The following is a 15,777-nucleotide window of genomic DNA, read 5'->3' on the forward strand; positions in this document are numbered from 1 at the left end:
GAAAATGGGGGCAGGTAAAGATTTTTATGAGATGATGTGAGCTGAAGGAGAGTTCACATTTTTGATATGCGAGAATGTTTGTTTCTTTACATCTGTGACTCATTGTTACAATTATTTAATGAGGAATAAAGATTAAACATGACTATTAACATTCACCTTTTTGTTTGATAACCCCTAATAAATGTTCAGGGGTTATAAACTCTTCTGTTTAGAGGCAAATAAAAGATAACTTATGGAAAAACAGCTCTGATCCATTTTGCCCAACTGAAAAAAACCTTTAACATTGAACCCTGCATTCTTTCAAAATGTCCTGTGAAATTTCCTGTGATCTGATGACTAAATACAGACTTGAAATGTGCTAGGCTTCCTTCCTAACTTGATAAATGAGAAAAGGCTGCTCGTTGGTTTGGAGAGTCTGATGTTCAATAACCATAAGCTGTTTTTTATAAAAATGCTGATAAAAGAGTTTGTTTTGTCTTTGTGACCAAAATAGTCTGTCTGCAATCTGCTTGCCTCATGAGGATGTAGACATCCCTCTCTAATGCATCATCATGTCGCAGTCGTATACTCAGTCACATCTGTGTGGAAACAGCTGGTGTGAGGAGCAAGTGTTTGAAGCTGTGAGAAGGAATACAATCACACTAATTAGGTTAGAGGCCAACCAGCATTTCTTCCATGGTTGAAGAACAAAAACAATAATTTAATTGTCCTAATCTGTGGGTTTGCAACAGACTGGCTCATTCTGCGCCCAAGTTCTGTTTATCTGATGAGACAGGAACAGAGGCTGGTAAACTGTAAATGATGAAAAAAGTGATTTTCTCAAGACAACTGAAGACTCGTGACCTGTGATATATAAGCAGAAGGAACACTTTATGAAACTGAAGTGAAGTTTGTAACCATAAGGCTTCAGGTATAGATGAATTCAATGCTCATAAACTGTGTAACAGAACGGGGGAGTTCCAGCTGTCAACATCTACAGGGGGCTTATTTACCTGTGCCTGACGGAGGAAAGACGCTCAGCGGGCAGCGACCCTGTGCAGCTCTGGACCCTGCTCCTGGAGTCATGCCGTCCTCTAACTATAAATCATAGAGTGGTAGGGTTTGTTGGAAACATTTAAAAGTCTGAGTTGGTATTTCCAGCTAAACAATTCATTCCTGGACACCAGCTGTTTGGCGGAGTAAAAATGGGGCTCTGGCCAGCTATATATCTTGGTGGTTTTTGGTAAAGGTAGCTGTGCAGTTTTCAGGCTTTGTTGCAGACGGTATATGATGTTCATTATATGTTTAATGAAGTTGTATCTGATGTAATTGGCAAGGCTGTGCTTTGTGTGTCTGGAGCCCACTAAATGTGACATAGTCCAGGTTTTGCCCTGGACATTATGTCTAATCACACAATTCAATCTAAGCCTGTTCAAGTGCCCCTAAATGTTTCACAGCTTACTTGTATCACAGTTTTTTTTTTACAAATCTATCTTTTATCTCTCTTCCTCTAAAAAACTCTTTTAGTTCTGTCAGAAGTCTGCTCTTGATTCAGTCTGGGCTTTGCACACATGTAATCTTTTAATTGTTGATAATAAAATGTGTTTGTTCTTTAGAACATTTGTTGACCAGAGACACCAAATACTTACTTAAATGTGTGCTATAATTTATTCCAATGAAACACATTTTCAACCTCATACAAGCACGTGTTTGACACTGGGGAGCTGCAAGTTGCAAGACTTTGCTAGTCTCAATATAAAACCAGGCACGCAGACATGACATGTGGGCACAGACCAGTATTTGCAGGAGGAAAGCAATCCTCATGAGAGTGTTTGTACTCCAGTTGCCCAAATACAGTCCCAGACTCTTCGTACAACACACTTCCTTGTTGAGTTGTCTTTTGAGACTGTGGAGGCAGGAATGGAATGGGCAGTGGCTGATCTCATCTCTCATTATAATTACACAAACAGCAGAGTACAACCCCCTCTCAATACAGGAAAAGAGGTATATTCAGGACAGCCCTGAAGGAGTAAACCAAGACTCATCCTGCCAGTCTGGGGACCAATCCACCTTCAGGCCATAAGCCCACTTGTCTAACCTTTAGGCCATTTCTTCCCCCATTCACATTTACATTTCAAAGGTTCCCCTGGTGTACAGGAGCCCCTGACAAAGGATGGGGCCTGGCTGACCAACGGGACAGCCGTCTGATGGTGAGAGGTTTCTTGCACCAGACCTAAATGTTTGTTAATTTATCGACCCCCTCTCATATCACTCATAATAGAAGGGACACAGGACTCGTGCCCAAAATATAAAACCCAACGTTCACTCCTGTCCCTTAGAATTTGTTGTTGAACTTCCATTTAACCAGCCATGTTGACTGCAAGGAGGATGCACTGCTGAAAACTGCATCATGTTATTTCGATATCGTATTTGTTCGACTAATAATCAGAATTAGGGATGTAACGGTTACCGGTGTCATGGTAATCCGTAGTAAAATTTAAGTTTTAATTACTATAACCGCGGTGTGGAAAACTCGCGAGGTACTTTATCCAAGTCTCACTGCGCAAGCGCAGCATGCAACGTGCGCTTGTTATGTAGTGAAGAAGACATGGCGGAGGGAAACCTTGATAGTAGCAGCCCTCATGGCATTTTTCCGCCTTCAAAGAGAACCAAATCTGAAATCTGGGCATATTTTGGTTATTATAAGAATGCTCAGGGACAGCTGGTCGAGGACGGCAGCCCTATCTGCAGGAGCTGCAAGAAGAAAGTTGTTGTGAAGGGCGGCAACACATCCAATTTATGCGACATCACCCTCAAATGTTCAGCGAATGCAAGGTAAGCTAGCCTTAAGCTTGGGTGCATGATGTATGTGTATGTCGAGTTTTGTCTGATTTGCTGTTGTCATTAATGTAAACTGACCAGATAGTGGTACAACTGAACAAAGTTTATCCGTGATTTGGCAGGTTATAATTCCCCAAATATTGATGCAGAGTTGCAGTAAAAGTAATATCAGAAATATATAATACTTGTGGATTATTTGTACAATAGGCTATATATAAAGAATAATATAAAATGGTGAATATAACAGGTGTCTAGATAGAGATTTTGTTTTGATGTAAAAAATTACCCAACCTGTCTCTAACAAAAGTGATATGATCTAAATAGTGAGTTTTGTGATCTGTTTGTTGCCCCCTTAGTATTAAGTAACAATGACAGTAATAAATAATAATAATTTTCTATTAATTTCCTTTTTTTCACAGAGAGGGTTTGCTGGCCAATCGAGTGCTACTGCCAGTACATCTCCTCCTACCTCTGTAATGCAGGTATTTAAGGACACATTTCAAGAACAGGCTGCCTCATCACAAAAAGCCAGTGACCTATTTTGCGCAGTTTTGATACATTCTTTTAGATTGTTTAATGTTTATTTTGCAATGTTTTGTTAAGGTTTTGGATTTGGAATATTTTGATATACAAATCTTGGTAAAATTGTTTCAGTGTATCTGTATCAGTGTTTTTTCAACATTTTGAAGACATTTTAAAAATACCACGGTATACCAATAACCATGATAATTTTGGTCACTATTACCGTGGTGTGAAATGTTCATACCGTTACATCCCTATAATACTTTATAATACTTTCATCTATGGATGGAGAGCAGTTTAAATATTGTTGAGGTAATCACATTTCCATTCCGTTTAGTTCTTTTTTAAATCTCAACCTAAGCACTGAAAGCAGGTTGTGCTTACAGCGACGCCTTCACTCTGTCCTTGGCAGATCCTTTCAAACACAATGTACAACACAAACTATGACTGGATTAGAACCCATTTAGGGCAGACACCTTCTGCTCGCCAAATTAAACAGTTCTTTGAAAAATACAAACATAGTTAGGGAAACTTAATCTGTCTTCTCCTGTGCAAATGAACTGCTAAGGCTGATATGAAAATAAACAGAAGATTTAAACCCTCATTGGAACAGTAGCTGCCAGGGTGTAGAACAACATTAAATACCGATGCACGTAGACTTTCCCTTTGGAAACATCACACCACAAGATGTGTTGCATTAACCGTTGCTGTGTTGTCATAAGGATTGCATTTACAAAGTCTGTGCGAGGGACTTAACTTGGTGTTTGAGTGGTCAACCTGCAACAGACAATTGCGTATAAGCTTCGTGAAACCTAATAATTACAAGCAGAAAATTGTAGACAGTTTGGTTTTCCGTTGAGATCCAAGAGAATAAAAAAGCCTACTGTAGTACAATTTTTCCATCTGTCTCACAATGAATGTTAATCCAAACGCAATGAAACAGGAGTGTGTGTTCTCCCATGATGGAGATATGACGGAGGCAGACGTTTATGTTAGACCACAGGACGGCATGACCTCAGCCTCTGTGTGAAGACCTCTGGGTTTTGAGTTGCCTGATTGAAAATAGGAATCCAGTGAGTGATTGTAATTCAGGTTTTATATGTTTTTGTGTGTATTTCCTGGAAAGTTGCATAACTGCAAGAATAAGGCTTGTATGCGACCTGATTGTATATTATATGCGTATGACTGTCTCAGATTAGGTGCTGTATTGTATCCATTATTAGGAGGCAGACTGAGAGAAATCCCTACTGACATATAGCGCATTACAACGTCCCTGGAAGTAATTTCATATGGGCAGCAAAGCTTTGTGTTTAAGCTGGGTGTCGAGAGACATGGCTTTGCCCTGAATCTGGATGTGTGAGCTTTTGCAGCATTCAAGTGTCGTCCATCTTGTGGCGTGTGGCTTTAGTTTCCACATTAGTCTATTTCCCACTATTGCTACTGGCACAGCTTAACCTGCACAATGCTCTGCCAGAGATCTGGAAAAGTTAGAATGACTCACTTGAGCTCAGACAGAAACATTTACTTCTATCATTCTCTGTATGTGGCTCTTTAATATGTTCATCTTAATACGCAATATATAGAGATTTTCCATTGGTATTAAACTAGTAATGAGATTATAGCAGTTTCTGAGTAATTCATTTACTCTTTGGGAATTCATGCACAGGACGTGGTAATGTGGTGCAAGTTAACTTGCGTCTTAGAACCACTGGTAGATTCATGGTTCTTGTGATTATTTCCCTTTCTAGTCCTAGACTGATTTGGACCTCCGTGTTGGATCCAACAGCAGTAGATGACTGAAGAACAGCAACATGCCAAATCTCAGAGACGCTGAGCAAGATCCTCTGAGACTGATCCCAACACATCCCAACACAAACTATTAAGTGGCTAATAACACAGTGCTGTTGATGCTTCTGCCAAAGTTTTGGTTCCTCAGCTGTTCTGTCAACACGATAAGTACTGTGGTGATGTTTGTGTTTAGGATATCAATTGACTTCAAATGTCAAATTGAGAAGAAAAATAAAGTTCTGCCCAACAAGGCTCAGTCTCTTGTAATACACAGTCAATCCTCACCAGACAAACAACTGCTTTGGTCGTCTGTGCAAGCAGCTCATTAGATCCCATTTTTAAATGTATTGTGAGGTGCCGACATCCACTGGCCTTTGTGATTATGACAGGAGCAAAGGAGGAAGTCAAGGATATAGATGCATACAGAGGAGGCCAGAGTGGAGAGTTCTTTCAAACACCCACACTTTAACCCAGTGGACTGCTCATGGTGTCCAACTAAGAGTCATTTACCTAACTGACATCAGGCATGTCACTTTAATTAACACACATGTTTAAAGGTTTTTTATCCAGCATTACATATTCACCCCCAAAATAACGGAAGTCAGCATATAACTGTGTTTCCGATTTGCAGTTCCAAAGTTACCACAGTGACTTCCACATGACGATATGTGGGATGTATTACATATTTCCACTTCAACTTAGCTGTGGGTCAACATCAACACAGGGTTGAATCTTACAAGCGTAGATCTCAGGTTGAGTTTAAATCTACACTGTATATTGTAAATGCTATCTTCAGGAAACATCCCCAGCAAAAATTAAGAACAACCGAGCAAAGACTTACGTACAAGGAACACACACACATACACACATGCGTGGAAAGAGAAAGAGATCCTTGCTATGTTTATTTACTGATCACAGTATGATTTTGCCTTTGGGTTGAGTATACACATCACTTTCTTATAACAAAGGGATCTTCTCAAGCCACACGTATGCTTACAACATACAGAAACAACAAGAAATGCTTCAAGATATACTGTAACCCCCCCCCCAAAATAAATCACACCGAAAAAAAAGACAGACTGCATTCTGTAGAGAAACTGGAGTTTTTTTGCATGGCAGCCCAAAAAACCACAGAATTCCTCCCGGCCTGCATTCTGTCACTCAAGCTTTCCTCATCCAAATCCAACACACACTGCTTTGATTTTTATTGCTTCAACATTGGTTACCATCTCCTCTCATTCCAGAAAGATGATTAAATACATTTGGCGAGACTTCAGACCTGGTTTTAAATCTTTCACCATAACAAGTATAATAATTTATAAAGTTTGACATTGTGTGTTTTTAATCCTAAAACAGTATGTTGGTATAACAGCAGTGGAATTTAACACAGTAGACCTACTCAAATATATCATTTAGGTAAAAAATATTAGTTACTTGGGTATTTTTTTGAGCAACTATATATTTTACAATATAATGAAATAAGTGGAAAATGATTATCTTTACTTCACCACATTTTTCTGAATACTGTTGCTCTTGATTGGTCACAAAAAGATTGTATTATCACAGATTGAGTACTTTAATGTTGGTAAAGTTGTTAAAAGTTGCTCTTTTTGTGCTGTCTACAGTATTAAACATCTGTTGACTCTTTAATGAACTTATCATTTGGATCAGAGCCCTGAAACCTCTTCTTGTAATATGTAATTCAGTTGTTTCCACATTGTAGTGCTAATAATTGATGTACTGAACCTTTGACAAAGTAACACAGTGGAAGTTGGACTTTAACTGAAGATTTTGGTGCTTTTGCGTAAGAACATGTGTCCAGTTAGCTTACTATATAAAATATAAAATTACACCAAAATACAGGCCTGAGATTTAGACCTGATGAGTGATTACATTTCACGTTTCCTCTATATGGATGATAGATGGTGCCTTCTTTGGGTCATGTGTTCTGCAGCACATAATGCTTGACAGACAGCTCTGCAACAACTTCCTGCAGACAACCTCTTTGTCCAGGTTAATGCTTTGTGCAGGGCTACATGTTGGAACTGCACAGTAATCTCTCCCTGCTGTCCTCACAGCAGAAGATACTGGGCCAAAAAACGAGCCGCTGGAAGAGCAGTGTGTTTCAAAAAGCTCCTCTGAGAACTCTGACTGTGTACTCTGTTGGTCTTAAAACCATTCATTGTTTCATGCTGCCCCTGCCTTACTTGGCTGTGATTTGCGGAAAGTAACATCTCCATGGGCAATAAGCTCCAGCATGTACAGTTGAAGGTTTGAGGGACAGTTTCCAAGAAATATCTTTGGCAGTAACAGAGAACTGGAGATGACTTCTGACAACAGGATATGAGACAGAAAGGCTGCATATGAAGCTTCCAGTATCAGTAGATGGTGGCGACGTCACACCGACATATTAGTTTCTGTGGCTGCCGTGTGGAAAGATTGCAGGGGGTCTGAGGGCAAGAGTCCCTCCAACCTCTGAAAAACATTAATCTGTCCCTCCGAAAAGTAGTTGTATAATAAAATGATGCAGATGAAAATATATATTTAAAATAAGCTGACTCCACATTTTGAAATACACAGAAAAACGGTTTTGTTCATCCCCCCATGTATCCTGCTCAGTGGCCTGAACCACTGCATAGTGGGAATTTGGCACATTTCACTTCATCCTGAAACTGTTGCTTTGTACTGGTTTACGTTTCTCAGGTTCCATCTCTGTTGACTGTGAGTTGCATCTTTAGTGAGACAGCTAGCTGCTTTAGCTTGCTTACTTGCCAATATTACATTTTCTGTTCTCCAAATCGCATATTTTTTCTTTCCACTTTGGAATTTCATGCTTTTGACTACAACAGATGTATATATGAGCAGGATGACAAAAATTGAAGTGCAAGGTTATGACGAAGTAGTATATCCTAGTTGCATTCCAATATATGCAGACTGCATGCAATAGTATGTACATCTGAAGTTCAGGCGCATCATGTACTAAGGTAAAGAGAGAAAGTAAGAGATTTTGGATCCAGCTTTGTTGTTTCCCCATAAATGTCAAAATCATTTTGCCAATAATACCAGGTACTACTGCATCAGGTCACATTTTGCAGTATGAGTGCATGCTTAATTGACTTTTCTGACCCACAGTCTTCTGTGCATTGAATAATCCGTCACATCAACAGCCGTTTTATTTCTACCTTACTTTCAAAAACGAAAAGTATGTTATTTGGAAGCAACCATTGATCATACACAAATTCATTCATAAAACTTCTACCAACAATCGGACGTGCATTTGCAGTGTAGCACAACTGGCCCAATGTATTTTCAGCTGTTGTTATTTGCTGTGTCTGTTACGGCACATAATTTGATACACATTGGTGATACTATTGATCTCCTCTCTTCAATTTTTGTGGTCTTCCCCTAAGTTATAATGAGGTCTGTGACCTTGGAATTGGTCCTCCCAATTGGTTCATCTTTTTGATTCAAAGGGTGAACTCCCTCGCATTGTTTTGTTGCTTGGATCCATTTATGTTTGGGGATACTTGGGAAACTGAAAGGTCTTTGTGCCTGCCTGGCTTCAAAAGGCCTGCTGTATTGCATTGATTATCGGCAGGCTCAGGGTTCAGAGAAAATACTGTATCTAGCTTTAAGGGATGTTTTAAGTCATGTGTATTTTTCTATACGTGTTTTGTTTTGCAGTATGCTTACTCTTGCGTTGTCAGAATTGTTAGGATATGTAAACCTACTTGCACTAAGGGGCTGTCCGATTGATTTAATTTTTCAGACTCTGCTTTGTTCACTTACCCCAGACATGACACTCTTGGTTTGCATTAAAGCTTCGGGAGAATTGTGTATTTGTGCTGTGTGTTTGTCAGTTTTATTTGATGTTACTCCAGCCCCATAGTGGACAATAAATCAATCCTTGCATCTTCCAAAGATCTTCTTAAAAAATATAAAGAGGTTGTGTTTCCATGAAGAGTTTTTCCCCCAGAACTGTCAAAATTCAGAGGCCACTCAGCTATGAACAAAAAACAGTCAGATTTAAATATAGCCTTCAGAATTGGTATGGCTGTTCAAACCTGCATTATTCAACTCTAGTCTTACCTTTACTGTTGAGCTTCACAAGGAGTTGAATAACGGCCCCAGAGACCAGGCTTGGAGGTCTCAAACTTGACAACATTATGATGGGTGGTAGATGCAGGCTCTCTACATGAGGCACGCACCCAGCCTGAACTCTGACGGGGGTTTGGCTATTTGCTTCTTTATGTCTGATCCCAGAAGACTTGTCCTGTGTCTGGCCAAAGCTCCCGCTCAAGCCTGAGGAGACAGCTATATATCGCACACAAACAGATAATCCTGGGGTGATTGAGGTAATTGCTTGCAGTTGTGGTATGGTGTTAGAGAGGGCTCTGGAAAGGTGAGGTAAGTGCAGCTCCTGTTCAGGATTGATTTCTGGCTTCAACTCACAGTGGGACTCTGTATGGCTTATATGGTCTGGAGGAGGGGGAAAAAAATAGAACAAAATCCAAATTTTTCACACTCCGTTTAGCTCCAGTCCCCCTAACCTCAGACTCCCTTACTGACAGTGAGCTAAATATCTACATGGCAATTTAGGTTAACAGCAGAGCACTGGGGAGAATTGCCCACCACCCCCTTCTGCTCTTGAAACGCTAGCAACAAAGAGCCCAAGCACCGAACCTTAATCTTAATTGCAGGTTCCTCTCTGATATATCATTTGTCTTATAAGTTGACAGTGGGAGATTCTTGAGCTCTGAGTTTGTACCCACAATACTGGATGAAACAATTACTGTTATGAAACTTTTCATGTTTGTGGATAAGTTTTTATGTTATAATGACTGCCAAACCCCTGTTACTTCATGTTTCCACTCTAATTTGGGAATGTTTATTCCAAGTTCGATGGGTAAGGAATGCTGCCTTTTTATAAGACTTCCTTGTTGTATTGTCTTGTTAGTCTGCCTGCGGAAATTACTGTATATGCTTAACGATATAAAGTGGTACACCCTGTAGTCTTGCCTTTGCTTTAAAACAATGTAATGTCAGCAGTTGAGCTGTATCCAACCATGGAGTATTGCTTACTTTCACTCACCTTATGCAGTAACTCAATTCAGGAACTTGCAAATATTGCATATTTACATCTGCAGTGCTATGTGAACTTTTTCACGCACCAGCGGTAAGCAAGAGGCTTAATTTCCTGTCTTCAAAGAAACAGCAATCTATTGAGTAGACATGACGAAGGGGGAAAAATCCAATGAGCTTTTAAGCACTGTTAATGAAAGCACGTCTTGATTTCTTTGGGGGGGCGGGGTTGAAAGCTCTGTTGTCCTTAGTCATTAAGCACAAACAGTGCCTTGATTTGAGCAATGTGTGGTTGCTCTGTGTTCAAAAGAAAAGGCGACTGGGATTGCAAACCAAGGAAAAGTCTCTGTTTGGGTCAAAGATATATATTTGTGAGTTTGACAGATTTTCAGATAGACAACTGCTCACAGGATGGATATCAGATCTGGATAGGTGACAAATTTCATGATGAGTTTCACAGGCAGCTCCCAGTCTCACATGGGCTGTTTGAACATCTGGCTGTCTGTTGAGGTACTCATGGAAAGCTGTACAGGACACCTTACTTTGTGGGCTACATATTCTTCCTCCCTAATGTCTTCATTCATCAGTCCCTGTAAGCATCAATCATACAAAATATTTTCCTTATTAAACTGTCTTATCTTTTCATTTTGACGTAAAATGTTAGACAAATATTTACCTTCTAAGTGCTATATCATAGGCAACTGGACGTGTTTCAGTTTCTTTAAGACGTTTCAACTCTTAACCAAGAGGATTCTTCATTTATAACTAACTGGAGGTGAGTTAAAACTATGAGCGTGGGAGTGTCTTTCAAGAGTCATCAAGGACACGTGTGGGTCGTTGACCCAACCAGCCTTTATGTGGCTTGCTAGGTGAGCACAGGTGTGAATGGTTGTTAAACTGGCTGGGGAGGGAACTCAGTACTGCGGTGTGGGTGGGTGATAACTCATGTCTTAATCCACCTCCTCCACTGAAAGGCGGTTGTTTCAGTGTGACATAGATGGATTCTTTTAATCCACTTTAATCCCAATCTTTCAAACCATTTGTCTTCTCTGGCCAAGGTGTTCACATTATTGTCCTCAAAGGAAAGTTTGTTCTCTTTCAGATGTAAGTGGACAGCAGACCTGAGGAGTTGCCTTCCTGTGTTCTGCCATTTGTTTATCGAGAGGTTGTTTTGTCTCCTGAATGTACAAATCTGTGCAATCCTGGCTGTATTGAACAGCATAAACTACCTTACTCTGCTGATGACTGGGTGGTTTGTCCTTAAGATGGACAAGTTTCTGCCTCAGTATGTTGGTTGGATTGAAGTTGTAGTTGGTTGGACGTTTTTCTGGCTGTCTTTGTGGGAATAGTCTCAGCCTACTGGAACAACTGTCTTTGAACAGAGGAGGTGGTTTTTAGTTATCGTCCACCTACAATGCAGCACGGAGTTCTCCCCCCAGACAACTGAAAAACCGTTCACACCTGGGCTCACCTAGTGCTAGGAACACACATGAAAGCCGGTTATGTCAACAACCCACAAGTGGCCCTAACTACTCTGTAAGGACACTCCCACACTCAAAGTCTGTGTTTAAAAAAAAAAAAATCAGTATAAACATTGACTTCTAATGAATTTACATTGAAACAGCTCAAAACCACTTCCCCTAAACTGCGTGTCGTCTTGAGTATCCACCACAGAAACACCCACTTCAAAACCCTAGCCAGTAGATGAGCCATGTGAGAGGATCCACCAGTCAAACTGAGTTGAATGAGTATGTGAGAGACAGTTCTCATGCCTTCTGTGTCCGAGTGGACTTCCTCCTCCTCCTCCTTCTTCTTCTTCTACAGTCCCCTCCTACTTCTCCAAGATAAAGGCAGTGCTTTAACTTGGAGTCAATCAGAGTGGGATCTTTAACTGTGCCTGCCACTGGGTCTTTTGCCTCAGCCCACCACATACACACTCACGGCAGGCATCACACACACACACACACACACACATACGCACACACACACACACACACACATACATACACGCACATGCACGCTTGCACCGGCAAACATATGGAGTACTACTGCTTCCTCCTGGTCTGGATCTGCTGCCAGCAGTTAGGTGAGTGAAGGTGTTTATGTGTGTGTGTATTATTGTTTAAATGTCTGATGTATGCATCCTCATATGCTTGTGTTTTGCTGATGCATGAATTTGACCTCCTTTCTTTCTTGAAGTAGCTTTGCAGAATAGTAATAGCATTATAATTGTTAGTTATACTTTGTCCCGTTCCAACAGCAACTGGAAACTTTGAGGCTGCTGCTTATAAGGTTTTTAAAAAGCTGCATTAGAAATCTTCTGTCAGTATTTTAAGATTGAATTTCTGAGCTCATCTAAAATGGAAATGTACAAAGACATTCTCCTCTTGAAGGAACAATAATATCATAACATCTTAAGTGAATGAATGGCTGCTTGTGTGACCTGACATCTTGACCCAGTATCATGGTCAGTTACAGGAAGGCAGAGCTCAGGGACTTTACTAAGGGATACATTGTCACCCCTCAGGTCTACAGAGGTGCTCTGTGTCTCACTGGAGGCAGGCATGTTCTCTGAAATGAAAGTTGATGCTATCTTTTCAAAGTTGAGTTTCCAGGGAAAGGAAAGCTGTTGGTGCTCAGCCAGAAGCGTGGTCAATTACCGGTGAAATCACTAAAGCAGGAACACATCCAGACAGAGAGTGAATTAAAGGCACCAAAAGCATATATGTTTTTTTTTCTTTTTTTTTTTTACAAGCCATCCCTTTAACATGAGTCACATGAATTAAAACACAATTGCCATCAGCACAAGAAGGCTAATACTGCATCCTTTAAATATACTGTGGACCCTTCTGCTACTGGTGCAGTGCCACAGTAGAGATCATCTCTATGGTTAGCTGTTGAGCCTCTACACCGTGAATTGTAGCCACATTATTTAAACCTACTGTGCATTGGCCAATCTTTCTGTAGAATACTGAGCATGTTGTCATGCAGTAGTTTTTAACTTTTTTTGCAACCATAAACCATTCCTCCTTGTCTGTTTTCCTGCATCGCTCCAAGGTTATACTGAAGAAGAAACTTTGTGAAAAGACTGGGATTTTTCAGTAGTATAAATTCATTAATGTTTGATTTAGACATAAATGTAACAAAACTAAGGAGTGGAGCAGAGGAAATCGCTATGATAAATATTTGGTTTGATTTTGGAATTTGTTGGAACCAATGTTTGGACTGATACCAAAGTGAGTGAGACTCTGACCTTGTAGCTGGAGTCTGTGGAGCAAGACTCTATGCTGGCTGTGGTGTGGGATGTTTTGGCAGCCACATAAGAAGGAGGTTGCATTTTAGTCTGATGTTTGTGGAATCCTGGGACCTTTGGACCACTGATCCCATCCAGATATAACTTTTGAGTTGATCCACCTCATGTAGATGTAGGTGACACGTCACCGTGAGTTGGAAACTTTGGACAGTCTACAATGTGACACAAATAAACTTCTAAATCAAACCTACATTTAATGTTTTTCCCCTTGATGGAACACTGTCTGTCCTGCATACATTCACCAGATGTCCTCATAAACACCGTTTGTTACAATGTTAACTCATGTGAATGTTTTTTTAAGAGATCACTCCATGCAGCTTTCATGAAAAGTTCTCACAAAGACATGCATATTGATCACAACCCTGATGCCAAAGAAGTTGGGATGCTGTGTAAAACAGAAATAAAACAGAATGTGAGAAATTGCTAATAGTTTTTTAACATATACTTACATGAAAACAGCACAAAGACACTATGTTTAATGTTTTATAAATATCTGTTTATTCTGAATTTGATGGCAACGACTTGTTTCATTCAAGTTGGAAAAGAACCAACAGAAGAATGAGAAAATTGTGGAATGTTCCAAAATCACCTGTTTGGAACATGTCAGTAAACAGGTTAATTGGTGACAGGTGATAGTATCATGATTGGGTATGAACGGAGCTCAGTCGTTCACAAGCAAGGAGAGGTGGGGTTCACTGCTTTGTGAAACACATGATTGTATATCATGGGCTCAGGCACATTTAATCAAACTGCTGTCAGTTAACACGGTTTGTTGTTTTAGACATCATCCCAACTGTTGGGCCCTTGGGATTGTAAAAGATAAAGAGTGCACTTAAAATGGCAGTTATACTGGTGATTAATTATTGGAATACTAACAACAAAATAAGCCAGTACTGAAGGCACTCCAAAATATGTTGTTTATTTTCCATTAAGGCAGGAACTACACTTTGCCAGATTCTGGCTGGATTGAATAAACAATAATGCTCCATGAGGTGTTATTATAATAACTGAAGTGGAGACCAAGTCCATTCATTTCTTAGTGCGGAAACCTCAAAGTGATCTGTAGCAATTATGACATGGCCACTGCCCAAAGGAAAAGTGGGGGTGTGTTAGCAACTGTTTTGGTAGCCAGTATAACCCATGTATGCTCTGTTGTTAATACTGTTGCCTTAAGCTTTTCGTATTGTGCCACACTACAGCTATCGGCCTTCTTGTCACATACCTTATCATTATGTTAGTATTACTTTATGGTCGTATAAGCTACATTTATAGTTTTTCACCACTAGAGGCCAGAATATATCCAGAACAATGTAACAGACACTCTGTCTTTACTTGCTATGAAAACAGTAAAGTTGCTGTGGCTAACAAGGGGCAACATTAGTGTTCAGTTGGAATTATTTCTTCTGCCCAATAAGAATTATAGTCCATTATTCAGTCCAAAGCCAAAGAAAAGTATTTGGCTCTTTGGCTTTGGCTCCTCTGCTTTTATCAGCTTATTTGAACATTGTCTGGCTATCGTTTGGTGCAGGGCAGCTGATGAGCAGCAGGTTTATTGGAGCTTGTTTTCTAACAGTAAGTCCACTAAAACAAATCAATATCTCATTTGTAACTGCCCTGTGAAATAGTTTTTTTTCTAATCTGATGCTCCAATCAGCAGGATGATGCTATTTGTCTGTGCCTTCCAAAATGATTGCACATAACTTTAGACTCAATGAATTATCGAGACTATGCTTAAGATTTGGTTGAGTTAAGTCACAGAAACAACTTGGGGAGGGTTCGGAAACCATCATGGCTTGGGTTTAAAAAAGTAAAAGGTGCTTTTTTTTTTTTAAGGTTGATTTTTGAGCCTTATTCCCAACTTGTCAAATAATGACGCTCTTGGGTTCCCAACTCAACAAAAACTGATGTTTCTGGGATGTCGTTTAACCCGTCTTACAATCACAGAGCACCAGTTTTTGCAGAGTGGGAATGAGACTCAAAAATCAAGTTTTCTTACAAATAGCACCTTTAACTTTACAAGACATCTTGGATGCATACACACAGGAAATGAACAGCAGACTCCCATTTAAGAGCCCAATGTTTTATCATCATCTTCAGCCACCCAAACCTCTTCCTTATGCACATTTTGTGGCTCAGTAATCATGTGTGTAATAATCATCTCCCCCCCTACTGGATCATTTAACAAGACTCTATGGCTGCTAGAGGACTTTTGAGTTCTGGGGAGAATATACGCTTTACAGAAAAACACAGTT

The 15,777-nt window shown here is 40.0% G+C and overlaps 1 protein-coding gene across 4 annotated transcripts in view; it reads left to right on the top strand.

Moving 5' to 3' along the window:
• Positions 1-15,777, top strand: part of itga11a (integrin, alpha 11a) — a 76,326-nt gene that overhangs the window by 8,855 nt on the left and 51,694 nt on the right. Inside the window, exon 1 of one of the 4 annotated variants that reach the window (XM_037094601.1) lies at positions 11,851-12,298. The exons of the other annotated variants lie outside the window; for them this stretch is intronic. Within the exon in view, the coding sequence (XP_036950496.1) occupies positions 12,226-12,298 (73 nt within the window). The 5' untranslated portion in view covers positions 11,851-12,225. Of the gene's footprint in view, positions 1-11,850; positions 12,299-15,777 lie in introns of those variants that run through there. 4 annotated transcript variants of the gene reach the window in all.

This window comes from Acanthopagrus latus, chromosome 4 (genome assembly GCF_904848185.1).
Source record: "Acanthopagrus latus isolate v.2019 chromosome 4, fAcaLat1.1, whole genome shotgun sequence".
NCBI classification, from domain to species: domain Eukaryota; kingdom Metazoa; phylum Chordata; class Actinopteri; order Spariformes; family Sparidae; genus Acanthopagrus; species Acanthopagrus latus.